The 20,230-nt window shown below is 42.1% G+C and overlaps 1 protein-coding gene across 2 annotated transcripts in view; it reads right to left on the minus strand.

Moving 5' to 3' along the window:
* LOC137277327 (alpha-2-macroglobulin-like protein 1) overlaps positions 1–20,230 on the minus strand; it is a 63,124-nt gene that overhangs the window by 34,611 nt on the left and 8,283 nt on the right. For both annotated transcript variants that reach the window (XM_067809011.1, XM_067809010.1), the window contains exons 2-4: positions 10,230–10,390; positions 9,446–9,622; positions 653–705 (exon numbers count right to left, since the gene is read on the minus strand). In XM_067809011.1, the coding sequence (XP_067665112.1) occupies positions 653–705; positions 9,446–9,622; positions 10,230–10,390 (391 nt within the window). The remainder of the gene's footprint in view (positions 1–652; positions 706–9,445; positions 9,623–10,229; positions 10,391–20,230) is intronic.

Genomic DNA, 20,230 nt, shown 5'->3' on the forward strand with positions numbered 1-20,230 from the left:
CCTGATCTCCTTGAGGGTGCATGTCAGACAGCCATGCCCGACACAACACCACCAGATTTCCTTGAGGGTGCATGTCAGACAGCCATGCCCGACACAACACCACCTGATCTCCTTGAGGGTGCATGTCAGACAGCCATGTCCTGCACAACAACACCAAACTTTCTGCATGGTGCATGTCAGACAGCCATGTCCTGCACAACACCACCAAACTTTCTGCATGGTGCATGTCAGACAGCCATGTCCTGCACAACACCACCAAATTTTCTGGATGGTGCATGTCAGACAGCCATGTCCGACACAATACCACCAGATCTCCTGGATGGTGCAAGTCAGATAGCCATGTCCATCACAACACCACCAGATTTCATGGATGGTGCATGTCAGACAGCCATGCCCTGCATAACACCACCAGATCTCCTGGACGGTGCATGTCAGACAGCCATGTCCTGCACAATACCACCAGATCTCCTAGATGGTGTATGAGGCTGTCCCTGAAAGGGCCTCATGGAATGTATTGATCGTTGAAACATGTTTTACTCCTCTTACATTGGCATGTGGATTGACGAAACAAAGAAAATGCTGTGTTTGAAAACAAAACGTCAGACTATTGTGTGTAATGTTCGAACTGTATAGAACTGTCACGTGTGCCTACCACGCCGGTTCTTGTCTTGAGGTCCCTTGTTAGTGTTAGAACACGGAACTGCACTGAAAAATAAATCAATAATTAGAAAGAACATCCTGGAAAATGACATAATAAGAACCTAATTTTCCGAATCGTCGGGAGAAATTCCGTAATTAGAGGCGAAAATTATGTTTCATGCCTTCCTTATCAAATCCGGCAGACAGGGGCACATCATTTATCGCCCATTATCTGGTGCACTGTGTCATCGAGTGTGCTGCCGATCGTTTAACTTGGCATTTTGTCCTTCGTTGTGAGCATATAGTTTTAACAGCACGCACGGGTGGCTCATTCTTAAACCAAAGTACATGAAAAACGCTGCAGAAGATTTACAGCGCATATAATTGACAAGCAAGTACTTGCACACCAAAACTAACCTCACAAAAACTCTACCCACACACATCCTTATACCCCACATAAATCTTAAACACATATCTCTACCCGCCCCCTCCCCTATAATTCACACACACACACACACACACACACACACACACACACACACACACACACACACACACCTTCACTCACTCACCTTCACACACACTCCTCAACACCCCGTATAAACCACACACACTCACACACACACACTCTCTCACACATACACGCACACACACCACAACAGAACACATAAACCCTAACAACGCATCTCTGCACATGACATAAACCTCCGATGTCCCCGACACTTATAGAAAAAGAAACTAAATGCTCTGTGGAAACCACTCCATCTCACACTGTCACCAGCATCTTCAAATACACTACATCATTTTGGTAAAAACTCCTCCTAATTACCTAATGGAATCTAGTGATGACAACATGGACACGGCACAGGATAACCTGATAAATTTCTAATGTTTGAAACTAAAGAATCCCACACCGAACGGTTACTGTGAAACCAGTCATGAGACGGAGCTGAAACTGTCGAGTTCCCGCAGTGGGTAATGTACAGCCCGACTATCACCACAGGAGACGCCGAGGACTTGTGTTACTGATCACTTCATTTAGACAAGTGGTTTTAGATGTAGGCTTGCCGTACGGTGTGAGAAGTTTAGAACTCCACAGAGGCTTTTAACACGTAGATGGACAATCTGAATGATAGATCGAACGAGCGGGCCTCGCCCCATCTGAGATGCATGATGCATGGAATTACCATGATGTATTGCAGAGTTTCTGTGCACGTTTTTACTAATGCGGTGATTTGTTGCAACAATAAACAATAAATGACGTCTCAACGACCTATTTTCAAGCCAGGATTGTGGCTTAATAGTTTTTATGCTAGCATTTCAGATGCCAAGAGGGCGGCTGGTAATAGGCGACTGGGTAAAGTGTTTGGTCATCACGATGGAGCGAGTTCGTCTCACATAGCAGAAGCAAACAGAAGATAATCACGGATGTCCCTTCGATGGCACCAGTGTCTTAGCCCATCACACATTGAATGACAAGCATCACATCGAGCACTCACAAATCACCTACATATCTTGTCTGTCACCTCTGTTATTTGGACACAGTTAGCAACTTCTGAGAGCCAAGATCGATTGAGGCAAAGTGCTTAGAGTGACAAAATCTGAAATGGAATCGGGTGGGCATACCACGGCCGAGTGACCACCTAATACTGCATCACGAGGTCATTAAGCCACAATGCAATCGCCACGCCACGCCACGCCACGCCACGCCACGCCACGCCACGCCACGCCACGCCACGCCACGCCACGCCACGCCACGCCACGCCACGCCACGCCACGCCACGCCACGCTTTAGGCGACTTCAGGTCGAGTGACGTTGCCTGCTACCTTCCTTCTGACGGCTCATCACACAGCGGTCTCACAATCTGTCACAACTTCAGATCCGAACAGTCCCAAACGTATGCGAGGTGAAACTGATTGATGTCAAGAGTTGAAGACGGGTCAGGCTGCAAATATAGAGTCAGTTTCTATCTGCGGGCTGTCCTTGGCAGGATGTCAACGTCTTGTTAAAGTAACGGACTCAAGAGTTCTAATTACTTGATTCCTTCGTCTTATTTTCATGTATAAAGTTAGATTGTAGAGACTAAAATGCAAGGTAAGAGTGAGAAATCGATCAATGCTCTTTCCCCGCTGGCCAATCACTCTTGGTAATCGCTGTGCCTGAAACAATCCATTCACCACTCCGCTTGATTTCTTACAAGAACACCAGAAAGAAAGGTAATATCTCCTGACGTTCACCGTGGGGTCATCAGTGGAGGCAGTTGTTAGGGCGATAGTGGAGAACTGCGTGTGTCATCAGCAGTGGTCGTTGTCGTCATCACAATCACTGACGTTATCTTCATCACCACCAATTGTATGTATGTATGTATGTATGTATGTATGTATGTATGTATGTATGTATGTATGTATGTATGCGTGTGTGCATGTATGCATGCGTGTATATTTCTGTGTCTGAGTATGTGTGTGTTCGTGTGCATGCGTGTGTGTGTAGCTCATTTCATCGTTCGAGTAATTGACTAAGGGATTATTTATGTTCATATGTAATTCACTGTAATATTCAATCACCACGATGTTCTAACATATCAATTATCAATTCATCTCTCTTATAACGGCAGGATTTTGCTCTCACTAATGGAATACAGGCTGTGAGGCAAGAGATTACGAGCAAGGGTTAATGATTTCTCAAGTCAACTGATGACTTTATTCTTCGACATGGAAACCTTTGTGCCAACACTTCCAAACGACACTGACGTGTACGCGAACACAGCTGAAGGCGACTTAACCCGTCCTGTCACGTTCAACCGTGGAAGCCGCCATTCAGGTTGTGTTGTGAGTGAAATGAGGCTTTACATCATGTTCATTGTTTCAACAGTTTTGTGTGTGCACGTGCGGCTGTGCTTTGCTGACTGTACGACACGGGGATTATGCAGGTTTGACAAACGGTAGCCAGCCAGGCACTCATGGTTAGAGTCACTTATAAATATTCAGACTCTATAGCTTCTTTGGTGTGACTCTGTCAGGAGATCGAACCTGGGCAATGTGTGTAGTGGGCGTGTGCTGGGCGGAGAAAGATGTGTGTGGTGGGCGTGTGCCTGGTGTAGCAATATGTTTGCTGGGTGGTTAAAGATTGGTGGTTTGGGCAGGGCCATGTGTGTGTGCTGGGCAGCTAAAGATGCGTGTGCTGGGGTGGGAAAGATGCGTGTGCTGGGGTGGGAAAGATGCGTTTGGGATGAGGTCTATGATAGGTGTGGAGTCTTGGTTAAGGCTACAAACAGGCATAAAAGGTTCAAATATATTTCTATAGTCCTATTAACCAGTTTAGAGATGGTAACTTCTTTATTGTTGAGATACTGAAAAATGTTCACGATGTTCAAAGCCGCGGATATCCGAATATATCTATAAATATATTAGAAAATTTATACTTCTGTATAACTAGAATTCATAAATCTACTTGACAATGACTGTCATAGAGAAGAAGGTTTGCAGATCACGTTGGCATTTTTATGTTACCATGCATACTGATACACTGACTAGTGCAAGATAGACGTCATGCGATCTATATATTGATAACCTTAAACATAGGTTTAATGTACCCCCAGACACATTAACGCCAGTATCAGAATATACACTTAATCGAAATAGGACAGCATGCTGTTCCTGCCAGTAGCATTACACACGGCAATATGCAGGCTGAGTCTCATGCATAGGACATAGCATATTACTCGAATATTCTGAACTTCCTCATATTTAAGCGATTGATACAGCTCCTTAAACAACATTAAACGACCGTCCTCAGGGACATTCAAGAACACATTAAAATAAATATATTTTGTTATTAAGATATTCACTGAATCATATCTGGGCGACTGTTGTTTCACGCTATGTACATATCATATCTGTATTAGACGCGAGCACCTGAGATGTCCCTGAACATAAGAACCCCAGATGATTCTAGCATGGTCAATACAGGAAAATCGTTGCAGGAAGAGTGAGAGAGTTGTTTAGCACCACGGTTAGTCGTGTGTACACACATACACGCCACTTGTCGTAGACATACAGGTGACGTGCAATTGTGTCCACACAGAAGAAGCATGTCTAGGAATATAAGAAATCTCTGTAAAATCAGAGTCTTCCGAGCGAATCCTGACTCACAAGGTGTTCACCATGGAGCACGCTGGGAGCACTGTCCATGAAAGGTGATGTCATGTAACATGTAATTTCATGTAACTGTGAGTCGAGGGTAGACATGCCTTCCAACTGAAGTACTAAGTGAATTCTAACTGAATAGCTTCAGTTTTTTGAGAAAACTGGCTTTGATGATCCTTTGAATCTCCGTCTATCATGCTCGATTCTACCGCCAGGTTGTAAAATATGGACATCCAAGGTGTGAAATACTAGGATATTGTCAATCACAAATGAAAACCCGACAGTTAGAAAGTTGAAATTATTCCCTTTGTCATCTTCCTGACATCCAAGGTGTGCAATACTAGGATATTGTCAATCACAAATGAAAACTCGACAGTTGGAAAGTTGAAATTACTAGTATTCCCTTTGTCATCTTCCTGTCCATACTCGTGAAGATCCGAGTCAGAATTGATCTTCATTTATCCATGCGTGTCGAAAAAGGTGACTAATTGGATCGGGTGGTCAGGCTCGCTGACTTGGTCGACACATGTCATCGAATCCAGATTGCGTAGAGCGCTGGACATGCTGTTGATCACTATATGCTGGAACATTGTTGAGTACGGCGTAAAAATACACTCACTCATTCACTTTGGGCTACCCATGAAAAGTTGAAATATTATCGATGCCCCTTATAGCAACATTTGCTCACTTTCTCCATCGCTCGCTCACAGACTTGCTAGTTAATATACTTGTGTTCTACCGTTATTACTTATGTGTCATGTGTTCCATTGTAAGTCAGTCGTTACTCGTCACGCTATGTCACTGACAGGTGGCAATTTGTCAAGTTAATGTCATATAACGTCATGACCATGTGGTTATTCAAACACGTGTCATCATTAAACGTGAAAGCTCCCCAATCACAGAATCCCCCATGACAATCACATCCATACTGGCTCGCTAGGTTCAATGGTGATGGGTCGGATAATCCAGCTGCATTACTACAGCTTGACTTAACAGATGATCTTTGTCAGTTCGATGTCAAAGTACCAGTCTGATCTCACGCTGGGGACGCCCAGTCAACATTGCAACCGGTCAACGCAAACAAGGGGTGGGCGTGCTGTCCGTGAATCATCAGTGGGAGACAAATACCGGGTTCATTTTCCCTAGTTTTCCTCATGGCAATCACAGATGCCCTGGTAAGTCCACTTGAATCAGACGGGGATTAATCTGTCCCTGAATATTCACACGGTAACAAGTAGACGGTGTTCGTGACCCATAACGTCTCAGAATCTCTTTGAGACCAGTGTTTCAATACCTTAATTTACCAGGTGGCCATCAGGCCATCAAGGACGTGTTATTCAAGGACGTGTAGATCAGCGAAAAACAAAGATACATGAATGAAATTTTGTGGAGTAATGCATTGCTATCTTGTCCATATTTCGCGAGAATAACAGTCATCACAGTCATTACTGTTGTCCACCAGGTGGTGTTGAAGTCAGTACCACTACCACTGCCCGACACCTCATGGGTACAGATGGAATCAGTCGTTGGATGTTTTGTCGTGGAATCCTTCTCCCCACACCATAACACTCTCACCGCCGAATCTGTCCATCTGTCCGATGCAGTTAGGAGCAAAACGTTCATGACGTCGTCTGTAGACACGGTCTCTACCATCACGTCGCCTGAGGAGATAACGGGATTCATCGCTAAACCATATGCGCCTCCGCTTTGCCAGGTTCCATTGCAGCACCGTGTTACATGATCTCACTCGTCGACGTCGATGTAGTTGTGTCAAGGAGTGGGCAACTTTTGGACGCTTGGCACGACTTCCTACTTATCGGAGACGGTTCCTGATTGTCTAATCGGACACTCTTCTGGCTCCAAACTGTTCTTGTACTGGGTGGTATGATGTTGGCCAGGTGGGTGGGTTACCCGGATGTGCCGATCTTTGGTAGGCGTGGTGACTCTACGTCTTCCTGATCTTGGACGGTCGTTTGTCGAATTTGTTTGACGAAATGGATCCCACAATGGAGTTATTGTGCTGGGATGAACGCTGAAGATCCTTGCTGCCAGACTTTTCGATTCGTCAGTTTGCAATCGTCCAATTGCCTGACTTAGTGTACAGTGCAGTGCAGTTCAGTACAAAGATCGTGCATGAAATTGTGAGATTCATTTGGGCGATTATTTCGAATGATGTATGGGACCCCGGAATATGTCTATCAAAAACACAATCATTCGTCTTCATGTCTGCCATATGTACTGCCACTTCGCAGACCTACTTATAAATATGATCGTCAAACCAAAAGGAAATACTGTGAAATGAGGCTAATTACAAACCCAGCGCCTGTTCCTTCTGTTAGTTAATACGTGTTGCAGATTTGATTTTACTTGCGTAACTCCAGAATTATTTAGGAATGGGATATTTTTCTTCCTTGTACACATTATCGGTAATCCCTATCAGACATTTTAGACGACAGGACGCCCGGTGAAATGGAAGTAATTGAAGATTATAATTTAAAAAATGCTTCATTACCAATTCATGTTCTTGTATTTTCTCCTGTAGTTATCCAAATTAAATTACTATCGATTTCAAGTTTTGGAGGGCCGTGAAATATCTGTTACACTCATGTAAATGAATTCTTGATGGAAAAGTTTTGGAGGGCCGTGAGACATCTGTTACACTCGTGTAAATTAATTCTTGTAGTAGAGTGATCTTAAGATTCCTCATATACAAGACTTTGAATAGTTATGGTATTTCTGCAGGGAGCGCCAGGAATTTATAGAGTTGATCTTAAACCTGACCCCAGATATGTTGTTAAAATATAAAAATTCCCAAACTCATATTAAGTATCTGATTTTCTGTCAATCGATCACTCGATTGTTTGGGACACAATGAGTCCTTTCAGGTATATTTGTGAAAGGGGGGGGGGGGTGTTCCCTAAGAAGGGTGTTACCGAAGGAGGGTGTTACCGATAGGGCCACTCTTTTGGCAAACGCCTTTTGTCGACTATTCATTCATATAATTTTCAGAGCTAATTTTGTCCTTTGAAGCAAATGAGGCGATAGGGTAACTTAGCCATTAAAGCATTCGCTCGAAATGCCGAAGGCCCAGGTTTGATGCCCAGTTGGTAATCACACTTCCGGTGTCCTCCGCTGTGAAACTGCTGCGGTAGTACTAGAAGCGGCGTATACGTATAAAGCCTCCCTAACTTTACACCAAACGGAAGACGTTTCCGAGGACAGTCAAGGCTGGCTATGTGTTTTGTTACGGACGTTCTATATTTGTACTCTAGTGACCTGACACACAGGATTACCCTTTCTCTCCACTAAAGGGATCAGTGTTCTTATACTTAAGCTTGCACGTCACTGAGTGCATCTACTGAAATAGCGAAAGACAATATCCCATGAAGACATGTGCAATGTACAAACTCAGTGCAAGAAAAACAAAACATACGATCAATACTCAGTCAGAATGAGTCAAAATGAGAGTACCTGACGAAGATCAAAATACCCAGAATCACGGAAACAAATTCATTGTTGAAAATACAACTCCCATCCCCGGTTGGCACCTTCGTCTCATGCTCCAAGCAAGTTTCTTAACGGTTGCCACGGGAAGTTGGTTGAACCCTGGAGTACGCACACTGGGGAGTTCATGTAGTTACTGTAGAGACATGGAGTGGATAGAAAGCGACCTCTGTCGCACGTCCCACGTGTGTTGCTTGGAGGTGAGGGCTGATCTTCCGCTCATGGTTCATATATCCTCACACTATGCGGCCGTGTGTTAGCATCGCAGATGATGAAGCTTGGTCCGATTGATGGAACATACGGACTCAGGTCGACCTCATCGTGCCCGGCAGTCAGAGATCGGTTTGGGTGACGGGTTCCTTCAGACTTACTGATGATCCAAATGTGCCTCCCTATATTATGATTAATTGACATTCGGCAACGTTGAAACCCTGAAGTTTACATCTTGACTGAGCCACATTCGGGCACGACGATTTGTGACGTCCAGACTGTATTTCGATTCATCAGTAAAAAGATCCCAATTCCGATCCTGGCTTATCCAACTGATGTCACCTAAAGCCCGACCCAAAAGTGCCTGTCTATGATGTCGGCAGAGTGTACTACGCACTTCAGCAGTCTCGACTTCAGTAGAAACGCTCACACCATTGGAGTCCCGTAGGTGTGGTGGCAAATCGCGAAGAGTAAACACATCTTGCTGCAATCTTGCTGTCTTCCACCGGTGCGGTAAAACTCTGTCGACCACGTACATGTGGCTGGGTAAATTATTCATATTCTGGTATGCATTATATACCCCGATGGCCACACACTGGTTGTTGTAAAAGAACTTAAAGTTTGCAATTTGACACTGTACTGGCCACGTTTTGATAACGTTTATGCATCCATCTAATAATTCTCCACACGACAAATACTGTCTTTAACGCTGAAGGGGCTGGAGTGAATCATGTAGCAGCTAATGCTATTGTACTCTTTGATAATCATGTCCAACGATTCTGTTGCGATACATCCAAATGTTTCCAAGCATTTCGTGCACATGACTGCATGTATTGTGTGTTCGTTATGAAACTGGGTGTAAATACAGGAAACCAAATCATTGTGTACCGGGGTGTTTCATACTGTATTTTTTTCGGATCAGTATATCATACTGTGTTTTTCCTACCTCTCTGGCCAGGTTTATATACTGGCTTATCCGTTTGAACCAGGGTGATGAGATTTTCTGTCTTCACTTCAACTTCTGTTGTTCCTGTCGCCTCAATGGTGGAGGTGTCATTACGGAGGAGAACGCTGTATTCACCCGTCTCAATAGGAACCTTGAACTTCAAACACTGATTATAAGCTGAAAAAAGAATGAAACGACGTCAGTCCTAACTGGCAATGGAAACATGCCGCCTACGGGTTGGATGATTGGGTGAGTATGGTGTTACTTGGCCTTCAGCAACATTTCAGAAGTGTCCCAGCAGGGAGAACCAGAAACAGGATCCACATATTGTTCCCAATTAGAAAATCGAACATGGGCCTGTGGTGTAAAGTGCACGTCCTAAATATTATGCACCATCACATGTCAATTCATGGATGATTTACGTAAAAGGATTGACGTGTCACACCGTAAAGAGAACTATCTGTTGTAGAATTATTTCTTCTAATCAAAGGCTTCTGAAATGAATTCCATTTATCATAATTATATTTTATGAGTTCCATTTTGAAAAGAAATTTACTCATGGCGATTCATAAAAACGAGGAAGCAAACATGATGGCATTCCAAATGAGCTCACTAATGATTACATTCCAACTCAACTCCTGACATTGTAATATTTTACTGCATGACTGCATTATGACACAGTATTGATCGAAGAATTCTCTCACTAATCGCCCTGAAATAATGTCATCTTTGTAAATACCGCCCCTACAATGCTACTGCCCTTCCAACAAGAAAATGTACTCACATTCTGTGATCTCATATTCAAAGTCATGGTGTTCCTGTGTCTCCTTGTGTGTCAGACGCAGCGTGAAGGCGAAGACGGGGTCATCAACGTCATGCAGCGTCACGCAGAATGTCTCCTCTCCCCCAGCCCTCAGCGTGCGTGGTAGGGTCAGGATGTAACCCCTGGAGGAAAGAATGAGTCAATCACAGCTAGCTCCAAACAGGAAAGAAACATAAGCATTTTATAAGTATGAGATAACTGGCTTCATGTTTTCTTAGTGCTAGAACAGTTTTTTTCACATATTGATTGTAATGCTACGACCTAACGTCATTTGTCTGGTAGGCGGCCAATAGTAGGGATGCGCTTCAATGTATTACATTAACTTTCAACGTGAACTGTACTGTTCGTTGCAAAGTCCCGACACCCAATTACATGATGTATGAGTCTGTGTTTATGAAACACTCGATAATCTTCCTGTCTGTTGTCAGACTATTGTCTATTGCGCTATGACGCGCTCACAGTACTGTGTCACATTACCCTAAAAGAACTCGTGAGTAATCTTTGGGACTTGTAACAATACATGGTCATATGACCTCAACAATGGACGCCACAACTCACAATACCACTGAACAATGTTCAATCACGTGAGTATCTACACCTTACGAATACTTCGAAAAGATCGTCTTGAAACTTTGGTTATAATTCACCTTGTTTGGTGACACATGTAATCGTAGTCGTAGGAATGCAGTCTTTGAAGACTCGCGTCTCTGGAACAACATGACTGTTAGTTTGTAAGCTCCGAATCCCTGTCAATGTGATGAACGTCTACGGCAACACACGTGTGTTTTTATTTTTCTTACTGACAGCTAGGGTTTGGGTTTTTGTTAAATCACGACGTGTTAGCTTGATGTTGAAGGGCGGCTCAAACTAAGACATTCCACACTCCGTTTAAAGCCTTAAGCATGGACAGAGACCCTTTTCATTGAGAAAAATGGATACTGAGAAGTAATGGATAGCCTCAAAAGAATGGAGGACTCACCATACGAAATAATTAGTGTTGTCTAATTCATTTACAATCATCCAGCCACTCTATCCGTCCTACTGTTGATAGGCAAGAACATAAACTATAGTCCAGCTGACTGCTTCACCGGAAGAAGTATCTTCACGCAGTCCAACAGTTCAAAGCAACCTTCACCTGTCACTATGTCTCCATAGTTTGCTTGATCACACATAACACTTCTAACAAATCGTTTTATAAATTGTTTTGTTCTCTACACCATTCCGGGCGCCAGTTTGCTTTGTGGTTACTTATAGATATATTACCTCAAGACATTTACACCTAAGAAAATTTCAATTTGCTTTGTCAGACAAAAGACTCTCAGACATAAATCTTTGGGCGAAATCCATACAGAATAAGCGGAAGCAAAACACCAGTGACATGAATGGTGAAATATGATTGCTACATGAGTAAATATTGTTTAACTCTTTTTCACACTAAGAGTGCAGAGAAGCAGGTCGGTAGCTGCGAAAGAGTCTTCTGGAGGGCCATGCCTTGTGAGCAGTGATGAAAACGCTGCACGATCGATACATGAACAGTCAGACCAAAGACAGATAAATGTCAACCATTTACCGGCTAATTTTGTGATTTTGTGTTTCGTGTGATATCTTCATGTTATTAGGTGCGGTACGGTTGGTCTTGGCATGATTATAATGTCACAAGAGAAGTGTGACAGCCCTGTGGGAAAACATGACACTGACCTTGGCCAACCCAAACGTACAACGGTTTGGAATTACAAAGTCAATATATTGTCGAAATACACAAGGCATAACTCCATAAGTGGTGACGTATATCCACATATTTTTAACATTTCATCGATTGATGTTTGAGACGAATGAGAGCTAACGCTCATCTATTCTACGCAGATCATTTGAAACTACATAAGGATGATCGAGTGCGCATGTCTGTTTTGTATTCTTTATATTTCGTTGTACCCACAACGAGTACATTCGGAGCTTGGGATCAAACCAGCCTTTCTGTACTGACGCTTATGACTTAAACATAGGACCGGCGAGTCGGAGGAGAAACATACAGCGAAAATGGGAAGCGGGCAAAATATACCAAGGGTCATAAGGAGAATATGAACACTGAGTCTCAGATCACGTATGGGGCATGGGAGTTTTACGAAATAACGGTAACTACTTACAGGATATATGTAACGGTAGCTACTTACAGGATATATGTAACGGTAGCTACTTACAGGATATATGTAACGGTAGCTACTTACAGGATATATGTAACGGTAGCTACTTACAGGATATATGTAACGGTAGCTACTTACAGGATATATGTACGTTTCACTAGAAAAATGGATATAAAGAGTCGTATTACTTTCCTGAAATGCTTGCCATTTTGTTTACATAAACCTTTCTCTCCAACACCAAGCGTCATCACGTGTTTCGGTGATCAGTTCACAAGATTTTCACAGCTATTTCACTTTGTATACGCAATGAAACTGTAATATTTACACTGGTTATTCTCTGGCGTCGAGTTCACATATTTACGAAAGTTGTTATGAAAAAATCGGGTAAACGTATTCAGTGCTGTAAACCCAAGTGCGATTATTATGAATTATAATTCACAAAAAAATTTGCGCCACTTTACGTTCTGTGGGCATAAAGAGTCATACTGATGATCTGGAAATACATTCCTTGCAGCAATTCTACAGAGGTGGTCTAGTCGGTCCGGATATGCGCCATAATCCCTCCCAGCTGGGGTCATGGCACTCCAGCACAGTGGGGGGTGTGGGGTCCGACATGGAAGTACACCCAGCATTATATAACGTGTTCATCCCCTCGACTGTCAGCCCAGACTTCACGCTTATTGTCCATCTCAGAGTTGGAGCACGTATATGAGGGTCAGCTATCATGCTAATTGATAAATACCTTGAAAGCTTTGCTCTCGGTTCCTTATTATGTCAGATACATAATGGGCGACTGTGTTTCGATTATCGACTGATTCTACTTTTTGTATGACTCCAGGTAATTATTTTCTGACCTGTCTTCAAGGGGCTACTGTGAAACTACCGTGAAGACTGTCGGGCTATTATAGAAAAGCTCGTAAACGGGAGCGGCAGGCATCTCGAAATTGAATAATACAGACAGAGCTTTGAATAATTAACAATTCCTTCCAGACAAAGACTTTTGTGAGTGAATGAGCATGTCCATTTAGATATGTGAAATCACTTTAGCGGGTGTTTAAGTTCATGGCCCTGAAGCACATCTCTACCCTACCCATGGGTACAGCACACCCGATCAACCACTGTTACATTGCTGTCGTGATGTTTGGTGTACAACACTTTCATTGTATGTGTATCAAAGGAAACAAATATCACATCACGTAACGTACTTTTGTGATAGAAATGACGTGTTTCTTTGGTGAGGTCAGAGACCATATAATATATGGTCTCTGATGAGGTGTAATGAAAAAGAAATTTTCACTGACAAGTTTCAGCGTGTAAGAATGTAAACACAGAACGTTAATGAACAAGTTTTAAATTTTATATCGGATATATGTTTTTGGCGTGACGAGTGAAGGCTTGAACAACTAGATGATATTTATGAATACCTGACTATGTAAACCTCTAATAAATTCGGCGAGTGTCTGTTCCCTGTGCCAGTGCCGCTGCTGCCTGAAAATATTCCAACGGTGGAAAAACGATGGTTGATAGACTGAGTAAAGTTATAGTGACATACCCGTCGTCGTGCATAGTGACACGTTATCACCCATATACCGTTTCTAATCAGTGTTCAGTGACACGTTATCACCCATATACCGTTTCTAATCAGAGTTCAGTGACACACTGATGATAGCGTGTCCATTTATATATCGTCAAACTGCACACCAGGTGTACTCATGGCGCTAACAATCAATAATAGCGGGGCGCATGATTACCCTGGATACCCCAAGCTACCTGTTAGGCGCTTGAAGGTTATCGTCACATGACATATCACACCGGGTACCCATGTTTCTGCTGGCTGACCAGGAGCAATTTTGAACAAACTCTCTTGCCTAAGGTGAGACCATGTGTCACATGTGCTTCGTTTGGGGGCAGGACTGATACTGTCAGGAGTCCAGCTGCCACTGTCACCCATCTATACACTCTCCGCACTAGACGTTGCTTAACTTCAGCTGATTTGTGACCTGAGCTCTATGCACAGGCCCGCACGCCAACACCACCCATACTTTTCCAGCTATCGCCAGTGGAATTTGTTTTGGTGAATAATTGAGACTGATTCTTGTCTGTCATTGCCACTTGCATTAACTACAGGAACAAAACATCAGGAACACCATTTATATAGCAGGTATTCGTCTATGCAAGAGTAGATGGTTAGCGACCTGATAACCCACTTTAATCACTAATGTAATGTGAAAGGTCAGTTGTCTGTATCAAATAGACAATCATGTCTGGTGACATCTCGAAAAGTTCAGGAAGCAGTTCCAACTACGAGCCAATGAGGCAGCATATGCCTAACCCATGTATCACCCAAGGATGGTCTTCCAATAGATTCAGACATTCATCGGCATTCACACCCACGTCAATCATTGACAAGCGCCATATTTGTGGTTATTCCCAGGAAGCCTGCTTACTTCCTTCATCAGGTCGATTCAGCCTCAGGCTGAGCCTAAACCTCAACCTCTTCTGGGGGCGAACTTACACATCTGACAGTCTTCCGAACGACATGAAATTCTATTACAGTATGAATTAAAATAGTTATCAATCTTTCTTTATTTCACACTGGAAGGCCACAGGCCTGTAGAACATTAATTAATCATGTGATGGGACTAGATCATTCTTTCTGAGAATAAAAAGTTTGTGAAGATATATATGGGCAATTTTCCTAAATGTGAGTTTCTGGAATTATGCATCTATGATATGAACTCATGAGTTGCGAGATGTACATGATAACTTTATATACATCTTTATATATTCTTGACGATATCTATGACGGGCAAGCACATGAAAAGTGAAATTCATCTTCGACATCACTCACGTTGCACATTTGACACATTCTACTTTCGTACTATATTTCTTAGCATATTGTAGTTTCAACACATAAATCATGTGCAGAGCAACGGAATCTCGCAAGTGAAGACTTCGATCTCCTTACGGTCAAAAAAGAAAGATACTGTTGTGTATATATGGACCCTTTTATCTTTTCCTAGTGAAAGACTAGATGACAGTTTTGAAGGAATTTAAGACAGACAGATATAGTTTAAGTCTTATTTCTGTCTTTGCTTAACTGAACAGACCAAATGAGATTCTACAAATGGTTGTGATGCCAGGCATTGCTGAGGCCGATAGATGATAACGAGTGTTTTATGTTACCAGTCACGTTGTCCATGGCTATCACACAGTATCGTCATTGCATAACATTTTCTTAGTAATCTGTGTGAGGGCATTGTTTATAATTCTAACCAATATCTAATAACTTTTACGTTTGATTCTATGTATAATGGATATCCTCCACAATATGGAGGATAGTTATCATGTACCAGATGGCAAGATCGTTAAAAAGATGAAAACCTGTGAACATGGAACCATGTCACAACGACCACCCAACAGCACTGAATCTAGGAGAATGAGAAACGTTCATGTCGGTCTATATTACTAGACCTGTGATCGTGATAGTGATGATCCACTAATCTGCAGATGGACGCTTACACTAGGAAACCGTTTAGTGTGCAGCACTAATTAGATGCCGTACACATTCTAGTGGGGTAAAACGAACCAAAGGATGACCACCACCCCCACCCCACCCCATCCATCTGCATGCACAATTGCTTCTAAGAAAACAAAAAATCAATTGTCTTTTTTAGATTCTTCAGCGGTTCTTGCTGATTTACAACAGCTACTTGTGATTCCAGATCCGATTACAGTGAAAAGATACTGCATGTAAGGAGAAACTGACTACCAATCAAAAGTTTACACTCACTTACAACACTCACTGTATGTTACGTATAATTATATATGAACTTTACGGGAACCGACCGCAAAACGTATGCTGATGAAAAGAATCAAGCATGAAATTGGTGAAAAGCATGTGCACACATCGTGCATGTGAACAGCAGTAAAGTTTTGTTGAGAGTTCGCCAATTTTTACTGAGTTTCAACTGTTGAACTCATGACAATAATCTTTTCAACGATAGGAATCTGTATCATAATGTATCTGTTCATGTGTAAACAACATCTTTAAACCGTTTTGCAAAATCTAGTTTAGAACAGTTGACTGAAGGAAGTGGCTACATTTACACTAATCTTGTGAGTCTTAACTTTCGATGCGTAGTATACATGGTAAAAGTATTTTATTCAAGTCTCATTAGTTAATAGAAGTGTAATTACACACCATTGGAAAACCCCATGAACTTTTGAACTTCTCCAGCATGACACGTCGGGCCAGGAGCCCTTCTGTTCTACTTTAGATGGCTTGTTTAAAATACGCCATGCCGCATATATCAGTTTTTCTGACCTCCCACATAAATGTTGTTTTCTGATTGGTTGAGCGCTCTTCTGCTATTTTCAATGTACCCCGCTTACATGTGGGTAACATTTCATTGTAAACCAAAAGTCACCGTGTTCTGCAATCTGATTGGTTGAAAAACATAATCAAATGGTATTTGATTCCCGGAAACTGCAAGACTGTTCGCTGCGTATTGACACGTAGAAGCATCGCAAACAAATGAAATAATCCTGTGCTTCAAATACTAAATAACACCCGGAAATTGGCCAACACATGATGTTTATCTCATAGATGTACCTAGCTGCCAATGGCAACACAGTCTTTACCTCGAATAACATTGACTCATGTGTGATGTCGAAAATTACCGATGTTTTGCGAATGCAAATCGATGGAAGGGAGATAACTCCAAATCTGTTTTCCTTGTCAGCAAAATCTAGCGGAGGCTACAAAAACATTTGGAGCCGTGCTTCAAACAATTCAGACTTAATATTAAGGTATTCGGTGGGATAAGTACATGTACGTTGTTCACTGGTCCCACGGGGCCCATGGGTTGATGTACCCACGATGTTTGTTTGTTGTACATAAACAAACATTGAGGGAACATCAACCTATGCCCCCTCGTGACCAGTGAACAACTTATATTGTTAATGCGTTATTTGGAGTAGGAAATATCGTAACATATTTTGCAGTACTGACCAAACACATCTAGATGAAGAAACATAAGGAAAAGGTATTTTGACATTTATTTTCACAAATGCAGCTTACGGGTACCCATATATAATCACCTACACACTGATATCGTTTACAACTATGTTCACGCGTATCTTATTGGGTCAGTTCTTTTCGAAGTCATACCATGTGTTCAAATGACATCAAATTATCCAGGCTACGGTATGAATTCAAGAGTAGAGTCAACCCTTGATCACCAGATACTAGCTGACACGGAAACAGGCGGAAAGCTGTCGGGCAAGCCGCTCAGGAAACCGAAGTGGCTTCGCTCTATCATGGGGAAGCATCTCGATATTGAGACACTTACAACTTTCACCATACACATACCTCGATCTAGGTGATATTCAGTTATACAAGCCATGAGGGTCACATGCTCTTTTCTTTGTGTCCATATTTTCTTTTTCATATTTTTCTTACATCACAAAATGAAATACATAATCCTAGCACGTGAGAAATTACCTGGAAATCCAAACATGATATTGAATATAAATACAGTCTTCAGAATGGTGGTTGTCAGTAACCAATGACGACACACTAGTAGAAGTAAGGCAAAGCAGTAACTATACCCAAGCCACTGCCCAAACTGTACCAGGAGAGTAAAACGCATCGTAAATGGGGTGTGTAATTATATTTATTACCATGGTAATTTCAGTACAGAGAACAATCGGGCATGTATTTAATTTCGAAGGAGATTTCATGGTTGATTACTTGGTCCAAACACGGGAGGACATAGAATAGCGACAGTGACGACAGTTAATGTACGAGGTAGTGCAAAGCATTCGATGTTGTGCAGCTTGTGATTGCAAAATAAAACCCGTTTGCAAAGAAAACCTATTCTGTGTGGAAATTTACATGTTAAAGTTACATACTTGTCAACACCTTTGTGATGAGTACAACCCCCAGCTCAAAGACATTTCCACAGTGAGAATGTGGAGAACCACTACGATGGTTGTGCATGGTGGTGCCAAGCACATGGAAGTTACAAGAGCGAAAGTGAATTTGAATCACGACTATTACATGTATATGGAAAGTTGTCTCATCTCGTCCATACGGGTTTTTTTTATTTTTTTATTTTTTTTGTAAGCACCAGCTGATCATATTTGTACGACTGTAAACTCATGACAATACATGACTACCACTGCAATTTCAGCAGCCTGACTCGAACCAAGCACAAACTACAATTGTTTCAAGTAATAAGCAATATAGGTAAAACAAAATGCACGACCGTGGACGTGTTGGGGGCAAGCAGGGATTGGGGTGGGTACTTAGATTAACACGTGATGTAGTGACGGCCATTCACGTGTGTTTGTTTACCTTGTAGGAGACATCGAAGTAAAGAGGGGAATTGTCGTATTGTCGAAACACGCCCAGTGGCCGGATATTTGTGATTGTAGATAACGCCGCTTGTGGAGGCCGCTGACCGACATAAGTATGTAGCCGCCCGATATAAATATAATAGACACCGATATAAATATAATGCAGATCGATATAAATATAATACAGACCTATATGAATGTAAAACACACCGGTATCAGTTTGTAATATACAGATATAAATATAAAACATACCTATGTAAGTATTTCATAAGTATTTCATACATATTTCATATATATGTTATGCATATATACTTGCCTGTTTTATAACAGGCGTTGTACCTGCAGGCGTGATCACAAAGGAGTTTTGTTTTAACTGTATAAGATGCACGCAAACAACTGGATTTCATGGTAACGGAAAATCAATTATTTTAACTGACCCGCTGAGGCACGAGAAGGCAACAGTCTGTTTTATCTGTGAAACACATTGATATAAAGGGAAGGTGCCCCCGAAGTGTGTGTTACGAGTTGTATGGCAACACATGATAAAACTGTTTCAACTACCGCAACAATGGTATATATTTGTGAACGTGACGTTTATGGCACAGTGAGAAGCATGTTTCAAGCTTAAAGAGTCAGTTCGGACAAAACACACTTTGCGCTACAGCAGCTGTCTGAGTGTATTAAAAGCTAGCCCTTTACTCGAAGCGTAAATACTGAAAACGAGTGAGTGTTTGAGTTATCCACTTTCATCAGTATTTAATCCATGGCCGTTTATAATTAATTGATAGTTTCCATGTTTTTATCAACTTCTCCAATTTCACTGACGATGGTGAGTGAATGATGTTTCACGCCGCAGATGGCAAGATTCAAATCCTACCCTGGACCTGCCCGTTCAGTGGTTGACAGAGGGAGCACCTGTCTACTCAGGATACAGTGTCACATATTATAAACCCCTGACTGAGACGCTGGGAACAGGTTCTTGCTGGGGTTCGTGGTTTGCAAACTGAAATCTAATCAAGCAGTAATACACTGGTTGTGATGGGGAAATATACACAAAGTCGGGAAACTGCTGTTCAGCGTACTATTGGAAACTGTTCCATTAATTCATGCTACAAGTGTTAGGGGACACCAGGTGTCGCTGTCTATTCACACACGCTATGCCGAAATAACCCCCGGTAAACACGTGTATTCCCAGTCTCTAACTGTTAATCTCGTCACGGAACATTACTGATGTGCCGTTACATTTTAACTCACTAACTCTAACTGTTAATACTGACAAATATATAATGCCTTTGAAATGACTCGTAAAATCTGATGTCCAGTTTCAGTCCCATTATACTATTTTCATTACTATACAAGCGAGAGGACAAAACGAGCTTACTGTAACAATGGACTACCCCCGAGGCCAACAACAATTCTCCCTCAGTTGTTACTTGAATAATTGTTTATAAGGAAGAT

The sequence above is a fragment of the Haliotis asinina genome, chromosome 3 (genome assembly GCF_037392515.1).
Source record: "Haliotis asinina isolate JCU_RB_2024 chromosome 3, JCU_Hal_asi_v2, whole genome shotgun sequence".
In the NCBI taxonomy this organism is placed as follows: Eukaryota; Metazoa; Mollusca; class Gastropoda; order Lepetellida; family Haliotidae; genus Haliotis; species Haliotis asinina.